This window comes from Thermobia domestica, chromosome 10 (genome assembly GCF_964235325.1).
Source record: "Thermobia domestica chromosome 10, izTheDome1.hap1.1, whole genome shotgun sequence".
Classification (NCBI taxonomy): Eukaryota; Metazoa; Arthropoda; class Insecta; order Zygentoma; family Lepismatidae; genus Thermobia; species Thermobia domestica.
In genome coordinates, this window is record NC_137463.1 from 39,910,727 (window position 1) to 39,925,460 (window position 14,734).

The following is a 14,734-nucleotide window of genomic DNA, read 5'->3' on the forward strand; positions in this document are numbered from 1 at the left end:
TTGCCAGGTGTGAATGAGAAAAACTTCATTCAGGATGGCCTGAAAAAGCTTTTTGCACTTTTTCGACCAAGTGCCCCCACCGGGAAGCGAACCCGAGACCGCTCGCACCGAAGGCGACAGCGTATCATATATGCGATTATTTTCTCTAAGTACAAATATATCAATTTTAAATAGCATTAAAGATTTCAAACACAAAATAAAATGGCACAATTTATAAACAAAATATTTATTGAAAACATAGAAATGTACATAGTATATGCAAAAAGTATACGTAATACTTATACAAATGTATGTATAATCTTGAGTAAATTTCCACTGGGTGTCAATGTTAACTTGGCATCATTTATAATAATAATAATAATGATAATACACAATTCTTGCATGAATAATACTGTGTTAATCAATGATTAAAACTGTGTTAATCATGCTACATTTCTCCAACACCAAACATCTGGTTCTTAAATTAAACTGAATAAGAAGTAAATCACTGGAAGACACCAAATGGAACCCATCATTGACATTCCGATCATTTTGGAGAACATCCACCAAACCATGACCAGCATCATCATGTGAACGATCACATGAATTGTGTAGAAGCTGAAAAAAATGAAGAAATAGTATTGTACATTTAATTTTACTCTTTACAAATACACTATCAAATATCTTCCAAATATAACAAAATTAACGTTAAAATAAGAAGCAACCTAACTTGAACAATGTAATCAGCAAAAATATTATTCTGCCTCTAAATCTATTTTTACCAATATAATTCACGATAACTAACTACAATACAAATCAGCAATCAAAAGTACTCTGCAAAAATATTTTTGCACCTGTAAATCTACTTTTACGAATAAAATTCAGAATAAGCTAACTTAAAAAAAAAAAAAAAAAAAAAAAAAAAAAAAAGTTTTCCAACGAATATCTACTTGGAACGATAAAAGTAATAACTTAATTCCGAGAAAATTAGCCAAGAATATAGTATATTATGTACTTTTTAATAAACAATTTCGGATAATTGAGACACCGTTTCGCGAATATACACAATGTTTTACATACAGAAAATTTTGCTCGTCTACACTGTGTATAGAATAGAATATTCGAATTGCAATAGTTAACTGGAGAAAAGAAAACTGGAAAAAGTTTCTAATAAGCATGACGTTAAATGCAACCCCTGATTACACAGATGACTGGAGAAATAAATTAGAAAAGCTTCAGTAAGTTATATCCAACCGTTGATTACACTAGCTTACTGGAGTAATGAACGTTGGATAAAGTTCAATAAGCCTGGCGTTAAATCCAATCCCTCATTACAATACCTGACTGAAGAAACGAAAGTTGGAAAAAGTTTTAATAAGCCTGGCGTTAAATCCAATCCCTCATTACAATACCTAGCTGAAGGAACGAAAGTTGGAAAAGGTTTTAATAAGCCTGGCGTTAAATCCAATCCCTCATTACAATACCTGACTGAAGAAACGAAAGTTGGAAAAAGTTTTAATAAGCATGATGTTAAATCCAATCCTTCGTTACAACACTTCAGTAGAGAAACTAACACTGAAAAAAAGCTTCGATGAGCGTGAAGTCATACCCAAATATTAACGTAGAAAATGAGTTATAGATTAGATCTATTATGAAAGATTAATGATATAGTTTCTCAAGAATTTAGCTTTGTGTCCTCGTGCAAGAATGGGTCTACTATCAGAAACTATTACTTGATTGGAATTAGTGGTGGGCACATTAAACGGTTTTTCGGTTTTTAGAAAAACTGAAACCGGTTTTTGAGAATTTTCAATTTTTTTACCGAAACCGGTTTTCGGTTTTCTTCAAAACCGGTTCCGGTTTTTTTTTCAAAATTGATTCTATTTCTGCTCAGAATAGTGTTTCGTTGTTCTCCAGAAACCGATTCCGTTTCCACAGAAAAAGTTCTGTTTCCCAAAAGTTTTCACCGAAACCAGTTTCGGTGAAAACCGAACCGGGTTTTGGAGAAAACCGAAATGTCGGTTTTTCGGATTTCGTTTTTTCTAGAAACCGGAGTCCGGTTTTTTATAAAAACCAGTTTTGCCCATCCCTAGTTGGAATACTATCAGGATAATCTGAACATACGAACATCGCGCAGTGAAAAGCCATGAGGCTACAGGCAACTTTTTTCGTTTTTCGGAATACTTACACTTTCAACTTCTTCCTTCCAGCTGTCAACGTTTTATCTTCCTCTTTGTTCAAGAATTTTCTGATGCCCAGAGTGAAGTCTTCCATGTACGGTTGCCAGTCCAAAGTATTCAAGTCTATGTCAAACAGTTCTCGATCTTTTACACTCAATTTGTTCACAAGTTCTCGAGACTTGTCATTATTAAATTTCCACTCATTGAAAATAAAATATTGTAGCAGTCCTAATGATTCATTCACTCGCTTGTGTAAACGTACAACTCTGCAAATAAGAGGAAAAGATTATCTAAACATTTTATTTGAAATTAAAAGAAAAATAGTTTCACGCTTGGACAGACTTAAACAACTATCACGCAAATATTATAATCACATACTTGAATACATGGGTGTGTTTCTTGGAGTAGTAAACTAACTTCCTTCAGCTCCTCTTCATAGGTATATAAATCGTAATTTTTCCCTTAGTTCATATTATTGATACTGAGTTTACCAGAAAACACATTAAAATGAAGTAAAATAAAAACCAGTAACGAAATAAATAATAATATTGTGAAAAGCATTCGATGGCATTGTATTTTGGAGATGATAATGTTCAAATGTCCTCCTCTGCTTCGGTGGGTGGAACAGCTTCCGGATGTCCAATTTTGCAGCACTTTTGGACTTGTGCAGTGAGTCAAAAGTTTGGCGAATTGTACGTCAAGTTGCACAGTTTTGTCACACCATTGGCTAAAAAGATAATAAATAAAAAAAATCACACCACACAGTGACTTTGAAGGCGATATGACACACTGTGAATGGCATTCGAGTTTTATTTCCCCAAGTTGGTACATTGAGTGTTCCGTAGGTCGATTATGTTGACTATACATTCTTCGAAATGCTTGAACTGAACACTAATTTTTATGTTAATTCCAGTAATTTCTATTCGTTATGGACTTTTGTATCTATTCATGCTATTTTGTTACACACTACTACATTCAACTATCATAGTTAAATATCCCCAACCAAGTCAGTGTTGGCAGAACGATTTCACGTTCATTTTGGTAAAGTCTTTACATATCATACATACGTGTGTTCAGTGTTACTTAACTCGGAAACTATCGTAAATATTTTAATGAAACCATTACCGGTGTTTTCATTGGACTCTCAGGATAGTTACGTATCACCTACCACTACGCTTAATTTTAAGGGACGTGAATAATAGGTAAATCAAATCTGAAGTGTAAATATGACAATGCCATGCGACTGAACAGAATTCACTGCCTTGCATGAATCGTCGCTATGGACGTCACCTGAACTCGCTCCTATGATACACCTCTGAAGATGGAATTCAGTGGGTGGAAGCATCCTGGACCTCCTCATCCAAAATGACACCGTCCTTGTGCAGGGTGATGATGTGAAGATTTTTATTGCGGTATACAACGTATATAGGGTAATGTACGTCACGGGATGCAGTTTACTATTATAATTTCTAGCAAAATCGCCTTCATCCTGCTCTCACGAGAGCGACAGCACTTGTTGATAACGACGTCCTTTATCTCGCATAACTGAGTCCCTGGTATTACAAAGCTAACAATGTGCAAGATTTCCTGAGTAATTGCTGATTACGATATCTTCGCCAAGATATCGTAATCACCAACCATTTCGCAGGAAATATATCGATACGAAAGAAATCATTAATGCTGCCATACATCAGTCCCTGCGAAACACGGACGTGCTGACAGTGTACGACGTCCTCTACAGGTACAGCAGAAGGTTGCAGACATGGTGGAGGATTACATTGAAGGCATGTAACTAACATTTACTCTGCCAATAAAACAGGTAAAAATTACAAGAATATTGCCGTCACTTTTATCCAGATCTTGTATTTTCTTTTCACTCTTAAATACTCATTGAATCCGCAGCTACAGAAGATGGATGTGGCAAAAGTAAAAAGAAAACAATGAACAAATGAAAAATCAGTTGATTCCTCTAATTCTCTTGTTTCCCTAACGCATTCTGTGAAGTGATGTGTATATAAGTTCGGGAGTGAGAAAGCGATTTTGCTAGGTATCAAATTAAGAAAGGTTATTTAGATGCGAAGTTGGAGAAATTAATTTCATCAATCGATTTTTAAGGACGAAAAAAACATTTACTTTGGTTTTGACTGTCAAATCCGAACCACACGACCTTTCATCCGGAACAGAACTCAGATCCAGAGGTCCGAAGAAGTGTATACCAACAATATAGATGTGAGGGAGCTCAATATTTAGTCTCAGATTTCGCTAAAAGCATCATATCACCTGCAAAGTGAGCACTAATTCTTCTACCCCAATCAAAATACAGTCTTTTCAACGTAGACTGTCCTGAACAATTTCCTCTAAATAAATGTTGAGTATAAATACTGATTAAAAGTAACAGCCCTATCGAATTCTCCTTCAAATTACCTTTCGTCTGATATTTCTTTTTTCATTCTAACTAACTTATTAGTTGATACGTAAGTTATCAATCTTAGAGTCTTCCACTCAAGCTCAACCTTCTTTTTAGTAGTGTTTATTGATTTAAGTTCTCACCGGTCAATAGCATTTTCTAAACCAATGAACAGCAATTTTCTTTTCTTTCACTGCTTACCCTAAGTAAACCAATGGTGTCTCTTTGTGCCCTTCTCTCTCTTAACTCGGTCTATTCCTTCTCAATTGCTTGATTTGTTTTCGTATATAATTTCTTATTCAATACTTAATAAGTGCAATTTTAACCTCATATGATAATACATTAATTTTTTGGTGCTCCTTCCATCTTTTTGAATTCTTTTAAAGGGAATCAAACATAGTCCATGTCAAATCAATCTGCCCATTCTTCTGGTTCATATATTTCACAGCATATAGAAGCATTTTTTTCTTCTCTTCCCTCATTTCTTTTTAATTACCTTCTTTAAAAAAAATAACTCAATACTTATATATTCCTCGCTAATCGCTTTCCCATTCCTCATGTCCCAAAATCATTCTTCTAATTCATCTCTCAATACGACCTTGGTCGTCTTCTTCATTTACTTGTATTTCATCCGCAACATCTAAACTACTCAATCTGTTCTTAAAATAATATAATTCTTCGGCATATTCCTTCTATCCCTCACTTCTCTTTCCTTACCATCATTCCGCTCTTAGTTTCTATCTAGGTACTGTCATATATTTGTTTCTTCTTCCTTCTGGCATATTTTCATAGATTTAACTTCCTGATATATTTGTTCATATTTTTCCCTGTCTTTTAATTTCTCTAATTCTTCGTATTTATTTCTATACTTGCTTTCTTGGTTTTGTCGGTTTTCTTTCATAATTCCATTATTTAGCTTCCTGTACATTATTTTTCCTTCCATCCTTCACCTGTTTTTGCTTACAATCTTTCCACTCTTAGTTTCTAGATAAGTGTTTGCTCCCTCTTCCTTCTATTCAGACATATTTTTCGTTGATTTCACTTCCCCATACTATCTTGCTTTCATGTATTCCTATACCTTTAGTGATCCATGATTTCTAAGCTTTGCTCTGAACCCGGCACACTAGTTTCATTTGCACCTTGTTGTACGTAAAAGCTTAAACTATTCCTCCTGACTCTCAGTCCCTGTGCTTTTTGCTTCTATACACGTTTCATTGCAGGCTTTGTAACCTTACGTTCTGATCATTCCTCGTACATTCCTTTCTTGAGACTCTCGAATAAATAACTTCTTATATCCTACTTTTCCTAACTGAATATCGACTTCGGGCAGCATTAGATTGTGATCAGAGATGATGTCTGTCCCAAAAAGAATTCTAGTGTTCTTATTTCGAACCCTTTCCTGTCCAGATAATCTATTTGACATTTCTATCTACGATAATTGAGTTGTAAATAAATTAATACCGGCACGCTAAAATCTTAAATAAGAAAGAAAAGAAAAAAAGAAAGAAAAGAACAAGAACAAAATGAAATTACATGTCCGCATAAATAGGTTCATTAAAACCTAATTTTTTGAATTAACTTACTATAGTATCAACTATGGACAAGTATAGTCCTGTACATTCGAGCAAGGTATGATTTTCGAGATCTCAATTTACTTCCAGTATGCCATACTGGGACTTTTTTCAAGATTGTATCTACCATTAGATGTTTTTTCTTAATATGCAACCATCAAGCATTAATGAAGAGACCACCAGATAATAAATAAAAGTAAAGAGAAAAGAAAAAAAGTCGCATAAATGTTTCTCTTAACAATTCATACATTAAAGAGGAACAATTAAGAGTTTATTATTCGACAAATCTGATTAAACCTATTTAATCTTACTTCTAGTTCGTGTAAGTATTAAGTGCAATAATACATTTATCACAAACGAGTCTAACGATTTTTAAAAATAGATATTCTAAGATACGAGGTACGTTTACAAAGTAAGTGTACTAGGTTCCTCGTGGGCAGAGGAAATTTATTATTGCTATGTTGGTCATGTAGCTTAGTACCTACCCTTTCTCGTGATCCTAATCACGCGTTAGTACGACCAAAACTGTGGCCACAGTAACGTCTCCCATGAAAGATGTCGAAAAAATCTGCCGCCAAGTGCGAGATTCGCAGCGTTATCCGTTATCTCGTTGTAAAGGGAAAAGCTTCGTCTGAATTTTTTAACGAGTTTATGGCGAAGGAATTATGAATCGTATGAGAGTGTTTAAATGGTGTCGTCGTGAATTTAAAAACGGTTGTACTGATGTGCAGGATGAGCAAAGGAGCAGAAAACCGTCGATTTTGACAGATTAGTGCATTCCTCTGACCTGGCGCCTTCACACTATCATTTGTTCACCTCCCTGAAGATGCACATGGATGGAAAAATTTCAACTGACGATGAAGTGTAGGTGGGGGGTGAAGAATTGGGCAAAAGAGATGGCGGCAGACTTCTTTGACCAAGTCATTAATTTGTTTTAATGACTATTAACCCCTTGTCTCACTAAGTGCATCGAGAGAGATTGCGACTACATGGAAAAAATAGTCCACATATGTAATGATGCAAGCATGTAAAAGTTTTGTTTTGAATAAATTTTTTGATACTACAAAAATCTAATACACTTATTTTCTGGTTGTGTCTCGTAATATCAAGAATAGAAGTTAACTGGTGCTTATCATAAACCAGTTGCGGCCGGTGGATTGTGGTTTCGGGTGTTGCAGTACGAACGATAAGAGACAGAACATATAAAGTTGACTCATTGACTAATCAGCATAACTTTAGATGCAAATGCTATGTGACATGTTAAAATAAATAAAATTCTGTTTTTTAAAAATAAAAAATGCAGAACATTTTATCCGATTAATCACCTTAATTAATTAGTTAAGTTCATTATCCTCTCTTTGATTGAAGCAAATCGTCTAATACATACATGAGGCGAAACAACGCTTACCAATGTGATAAGGTCTGGAAAGGAAACCTCGAAACTCGCCAGATGAAGGATCAGCATGTAATAGAAGCCAAAAATCAAAGAACATCAAAACAAACAGCACTGCCAGTTATACACCCGGAAATGTTAACTGGGAGGGGTCCAAAGTATTTGAGGGAGGTCCAATACGTCTACATAATATGGAACCTGTCTTATTCTGCACCCGAAAAGACGATAAATAATTCTTACTTACTGTCACCTATATTTTTAGAAAAAATGATGGAACGATTATTTCTATAAGAAAAGAAAGAGTACATGATGAGGCGTAAAATAAAATATTTAGCCTATATCAATAGTTTCTCTGTTAAACAAGTATAGTTCGTTAAGAAAGTCTACAAATGTTAGTCAAATTTCGAAATTTTGGGGAGGTCCGGACCCGGTGGACCCCCCTCGTGGATACGCCCCTGAGCATTGCTAACTAGTCCCAAATTCAATGTGGCGTTCCCCATCATACAGTTTTATGTGGAAATTATCAAGAGTATAAAATATATTTATTTTATAAAAGAAATATGTTTATACTAAAATACTATCCACAGAGGGGGGAGCAATTCTACATACTGACTTATTAGTATTTGATTCACAAATTACTGTAGAAGAAGCCTTCGTTATCAATATAAGCTAAGAATTAACTTGTAAATGCGGGTCTACTTTCATTTATTTTCTCCTCTACTAGATATTTTCTTTCTTATTTTGTAATTCTGCTATCACTTTTTTTTAATTGTCATTATATTGATTTGCTTCAATATGGTCCCGTAATTTAAAAATATAAATGCATAAAAACAAATTCCATTTGCTAATTGTTAGTGAAAGAAAATTCAGAAATCTTATTTAGCGCGAAAAACCTTCTCATTCTCTGGAAACCGTGCTGTGTTGCAGAAGCACTGCAACGACCAGTCCCTTTAACTTCTGAGATAGGGGAAAGGAGACTTAACATTTGCTCCAATTGCCGCGCTGAAGGAATCTGGTCGTTGTATGCTCGCTGCAACACAATATAAATTAGAGACTCTGTGACGGATTATTTTTCGCTTTTTTAAAACGGATTAACGGAACAGACAGTTACAGAAGTAAAAAAGTATGTTATTTAAAGTGTATATATGCGAGTATTAAAAAGTATTTTTTCTGTTCTTTACTACTATTGATAATAATATTCTTTTCTTGAAATACTTTGGTCGTTGCGCAACGCTGCAACGCTAACATTAGCCGCCACTGTCATAAACTAAAAGGAACTCACAACCAGGGTTGTACAGCCAAACTAATCTGTGTTGGAGTGCTTGATTAGAGATAAGAACCAAAACACAATTTAAGCATAAACTGAAACTTAAAATCAAATTAATTATAATTATTTATGAACAAACAAATATTTAAAGTACAGCTTTGAACATTTCTGGTGCGGCGTAAGTTAAAGGTACGTATTTTACTTCATTTTCCCTGAAATAATAAAAAGCGGAAGTATGTATTCTCTATTCTGTACCAGATCGTCGCTCCTTCCTCAAAAGGTGTGCCGAAGCATCGCTACGCCCCTACTCACATGAACTTCGATTCAACCCTTAACGGCAGTGAACACCTGTATCATCTTTATATTAAGCCCACTGGTTTATAAGGGGACATTTTCCTGGTTTTCTTTTAAATCAATTATAATTTTAATTGGAATTGATTCTACTGATTTCTTCTTCAAATCTAAAATATCTCTTACCTCGTGAACATCAAAATTTGTTACATACATACAATTAAATATAGTTTAAGTAATATTAAATGTATATGTAATGCAAATTGCTTATGAAAATGCAAGAGATATTCAACTACATGGTGGGCGGAAAATAACTCCCTATTTTGAATTGTGCATTTCTATTGAGGTTATGTGTAAATAGTAATGAAAATTATCTTGTTTTATAGACTAAAGTATGCACCAAAAAAAAGAAAAAAGATCCTGTGAAGTTTCTGTCGTTCCTTTGAAGCTACAGAAATGCCAGGACAATTAAGCATTGAGGAGCGAGACAAAATTGCAGCAAGGTATGAGGTGTGGCAGTCTGTAATTCAGGTCCAACGGTGGTGGAAGGATCACCATGGGAAGCAAGCCGTTCTAGATACAAAAAATCAATTAAAAACTGACACAGCAAATTAATGACTACAGGAAGTGTCGTGGACATTAAGAGATCAGGTAGGCTCTAGACTTCGGTATCAGAGGAAAAGGTGGCCACAGTGAGGGAGGTGTTCAAGCGAAGCCCTTCAAAATCAATAAGTCAGGCTGCACAAGACAGGGGCCTTACACACTATTCTGTGCGTGCAATTCTCCACAAAGAGTTACATTACAGACCTTGGAAGCCTCACCATGTCCAAAATTTGAATCCAGATGATTGCGATTGGCTTGTTGAATTTTTGAAATGATGCTCGCATGGCATGAAGATCATCCACAGCTGTGAAAAATTTCTGAAGAGTGATGAAGCTGTATTTCATGTGTGCGCGCGTGTGTTCATTAATCGTCATAACAGCAATTATTGGGCAGATGGTGATCCCAAAGAGACCGTTGAAAAAATGCAGAGCAAGCCGAAAGTGATTGTGGTGTGGATTATTTTTTCCTGCATTATTGAACTCTATCTGTTGACGCACACTATGAACGCTTAAAGATACTTGCAAATGTTAGAAAGTTCTGTATGGTCTACAATTTCTGAATGGGGCATGTCACATGAACTGTTATTTATGCAAGATGGAGCTAACCCTCATTACGCTTTGCCTGTAAGACTTTATGGACGCTTAGCAGGACGCTAAATAGGTCGCCAGGGTCTCACAGAATGGCCAGCGCGAAGTCCAGACCTCACCCCAGGTGATTTCTTTTTACGGAGGTGAGCTAAGGAAGAAATGTTTCGCAGCAAACCACAAACTCTTGGCGAATTTGAGATTAAGATCCGTGAGGTCGTAAGTTGTGTCCCTGCCGAGGTCTTGAGGAAGGTCGTAGCAAACGTATTTGTTCGTTTAAAACAGTGTCTAGAAAATACTGAAGCGCACATTGACTTGCAACTTTTGGAAAGATAATGGTGTATAATAAACTACATGTGTGCAAAAAATTGAGTTTATACCTACAATATTTTAGGAGAGAAAAAATATTAATTAGGGAGTTACTTTCCGCCCACCCTTTGAAAAAGAAAATGAGTGCGTATCATCATTAAAACTAATTTGTTTAAAAAAACGAAAAAACCGAAGGAAAAAAAATCCCGTATTATAAATCAACAGATGGTACTCTACTGTTAAGTATTAAAACTTGAAAGGTTTTATATAGAATACTACTTACATGGCCCTCTGTCCTGACAATTTTGCAATAAAATCCAGGATATAGCCTGGGAGAAAATGAACGAAGATAGATGAAAACCTGAAGTGCAAAATGGTTGGGAGAAACTTCATTTTCGGCGCCCAAACAGCACTCTTTAACGGGTACTTTGTCAAAAGAATATTAACTTTATCTTTTATATCTCCCCATCTGAATGGTTTCTGTGTACTTGTGGTGCAGTGGAAAATCGGCACCGTTTCTGAGCTGTAAATAAACATTTATATTATATTATGTAGATAGGTACAGATATAAATAAATAGATCAATCGATAGAACGGAACCAAACAAAACTATAGGAATGATTGTAAATTCTTATGCTTAGTTTTTCAAGAAAATCAAAAACAAAATTTTTGTAAATTAAAAATTGATGCTGTATGATGATAACCAGACATCGGATTTTTATGCACTTAAAATTCATGAAATGTGTATGCAACTAAGCTGTTAAATGTGTTACAATATGCACTTAATATGCACTAACAGTACAATAAAAGAGTGGAATTTAAAACATGCAGCAAACTTGTGACAAAGTTTTTTATGTGAAATATAACATCGAAAGTGTACTTTACCTTTCAGAAACTTCTTTTCAAAATTTATTTTTATGATAGTAACAATCAGTGGCGTATTTAAGGGGGGCTTCCGGGCTTAAGCCCCCCCCGAAATCTTACTATAGTAAAGTATATGAAATATCTTGCAGAATTTTCACATTCTCAGGCAAAGCCCCCCCGAAACAAAATCGTAAATACGCCACTGGTAACAATTTATGTATTCATAACGTTAAAAAATACAGAAATTATGAGATTAAAATAAACACAGTGGTATGAGAACACGATCTCTAATTTTTCTCCACATTTTAATTGTATTTTAGAGTGCTTTTTTAAAAAGTTTCAACTGTACCAAACAAACAAACCGAAAACAAATTTCGTTTTTAAGTATTTACTCCTTCTCTTAATTAGCTTTACAGCATATCACAAGATGCTTTTCTAAACTTTTTGGTGTCAGTTGATGATATTTGTAGCCAAGAAATGACCTCTCAACATCAACAAATCTTATTGAACAATATTTAAAGAAAAAGCAAGTTTAGTATCTGTATCTTCTGGCCAGCTGAAATCTGAGTGTGTCATTATAAGATTTATCTTAACGTATTGGTAATCGTAACTGTTTTTACTCAGTTGATCAATAACTAACATTATTGGTTCTCCATAAACTAGACATTCTTCCATCCTCCCATGCAAAAAGCTCTTCTGTTGCATAGACACTTAAATGTATTGAAAATACAAAGTAAAACTGGATTTATTGCATGGCATAAGCATACATCTGAAATAAAACTTATAGAATATGTTGAATATGCTCTTAAGCACTCACTAATATATGCATTAACCTTTGCAATATGCATTTCTATGCACTATAAAACTTGAAATTCGAGATATATTATTGTTAGAAATTCCTACCAAGTTTAACAGAGATCCATATAACCAAACAAAACATGTATTAGCATAAAATTCCGATGTCTAATGATAACCATTCTACGTATTGAAATTATACTAAAGTATGATCTTAGCAAGCTTTCTTTCTTTTTATTCTGACGTTAGCAAGAGGATACTACACAATATGGTTAACGAGATGTCGACCACAAAATTATGATTAGCTCTTTAAAACTTTACTTTGTTTAACATTGTCCAAAAGATGTCAATTGATTGATCACATCGAGCTCAACAAAATGACATGTTTTCGAGTAAATTCTCATATATAGTTTTCGAGGAAAAAAATCAATAGCGCTAAATGTATAACGTTCCTTTAATTTTTTATCCTGTTAGAACATATTACAAGGCCCATTCAACAAACAACCGGAAGAGTTGTATAAAAGATAAAAAACTGCGACAAAGTTCGTGCTTCTTTATTATTTTCTGATTATCAGATGGGCCTGGTACGCCTGCCTCGATAACGGGATGCTGGGAATCAGTGAAACAAGATGGCAGCACTCTTGCAGGATTCCACTAACGTGGAATAGCGGAATGTCATTAGATTTCTATTAGCTTAAGGGTTGAAACCAATAGAAATTCATCGTTGGATAACAGTGCAATATGGTGAAACTTGTTTTGAGTAGAACACAAGTGAACGAGTGGGCAGGTAAGATCAAACGGGGTATAACAAGTGTTGAAGATTCGCCATGCCTGGATTTTGTTGTGAGTAAGCAATTTCACACTAAATCTGTTGGAAAGTCTGAATATTGCACAGCAGAATTTTACCTATTCTGAGATGCTTGCATATCAACAGATAATAGTCTCAGACAAAATAAGAATGAAACACTATACATATACCTATTTTAACACGTATACACACATATACACCTATAGATTTACACCTTTTTTTTAACTCAAACGTTGGACAAAACAGAAGTTTTGTTTTAATGAAAGATCAGCTTTATGCCATGCAATTTGGGACTGTAAGTAGAAATTTAAAGAAACATGACAAGTACTCCAGTATCCATGAAATTATAGAATTTATAATAACAAGTGCTGAATATGGTAAATTTTTGGTACAGGATCTGATATCGTTCATTATAAATGTTGGTGGAAACCATTCTCATAAGAAGGCAGCTAGCTGTCTCTGAGGAAACTACGAACAAACCATAAACTGAAAATTTACTTTCTCCGAGCACTTTGTACCAATTTGAATATAGCACAGAAAAAATACGGTACAACAGCAATATCAATGGTCTCATCCAAAACACAGACATTCTTTCCTAGTCAATTCATCCAGGAATTCCATCTTATTCTACAGGAAGAGTGCCAATGAAAGCACCAAAGATGAAAGATTTGGAGAAACTTCGACAGTACGTGCTAGAAGAGAACATACTTCTTTCTTTAATGAAGAATTACTATATTGTCCTGTTGCTGCAGAACACTGTGCCTAAAGAAGAATATTTAGGAAAATTGTTCCTTTTTTTTTCAATAGGCATATTGTCCTGCTAAAATAAGTAATATGAACATTCCTAATTTGAGCTAAATTTAAAAGTATGAAACCTGCAGGCTTGAAAGTATATGTGTGTATTATAATCTGTAATTTGTTAAAAACAAGTAGCTGCACCTGCGCTACTTACAAAGCGCACAGTTCTAATTTGAGCGCGAATCGCCTTCCCACTTTTCATTATATCTTTGCAAGTCCCTTTATGAACACAAGTAAAGGACAGGAAGACTCTCAAAGGGAGTGAATTGCTATAGACAAACATGTAAATTTAATATTTTAATATATAGAAGGTTGGGGAAAGTTTGTAACAAACCTGGGTAAGTAATAGATGATACCAAATGCAAATATTTTTTTCTTATAATTCTATATCCGAGTACACCACATTGTGGGTCTACAAGCTTTCGAAGTTGCCAGCTTGCAATAGGTTTTCTCATTCAGATTAACGCAAAGTGCCTGAAATATCCATCAATCCGCTGTACGTAGCTCCTGTACTGTTGCCTTTCACAAGGGTCAATAGTGATAAAACGACTCCCAAAATGTGAAATAGTAAAATAAAGACAAGTTTTTTGACAATTTGAATGAGAACTGGCAAATCTACACAAAATTTGGAATCGACCAGTGAATACGGTACGTTTATAGCACTTATGGTTTTCGAGATCTAATTGTCGAAAGTATTGCCACAAAAACAAACTTTTCTAGCATTTTAATATATAGACTAGCTGAACCTACGCTCTCTAAACAGCGCATCATTTACATATGAGCATGAATCTCCTTGTCATTCCTCACAATATCTATACCTGTCCCTTTACAGACACACGTGAAAGACGTCTTGATAAAAACGGAAAGGGGTATCATAAAGGGGAGA

General features: G+C 34.8%; 1 protein-coding gene across 3 annotated transcripts in view; it reads right to left on the minus strand.

Moving 5' to 3' along the window:
• Positions 1 to 210: 210 nt before the first annotated feature.
• Positions 211 to 14,734, minus strand: part of LOC145662458 (putative fatty acyl-CoA reductase CG8306) — a 259,750-nt gene continuing 245,226 nt past the window's right edge. For all 3 annotated transcript variants that reach the window (XM_081728055.1, XM_081728056.1, XM_081728054.1), the window contains 3 exons: positions 10,868 to 11,107; positions 2,168 to 2,425; positions 211 to 597 (listed from right to left, as the gene is read on the minus strand). In XM_081728055.1, the coding sequence (XP_081584181.1) occupies positions 459 to 597; positions 2,168 to 2,425; positions 10,868 to 11,107 (637 nt within the window). In that variant the 3' untranslated portion in view covers positions 211 to 458. The remainder of the gene's footprint in view (positions 598 to 2,167; positions 2,426 to 10,867; positions 11,108 to 14,734) is intronic.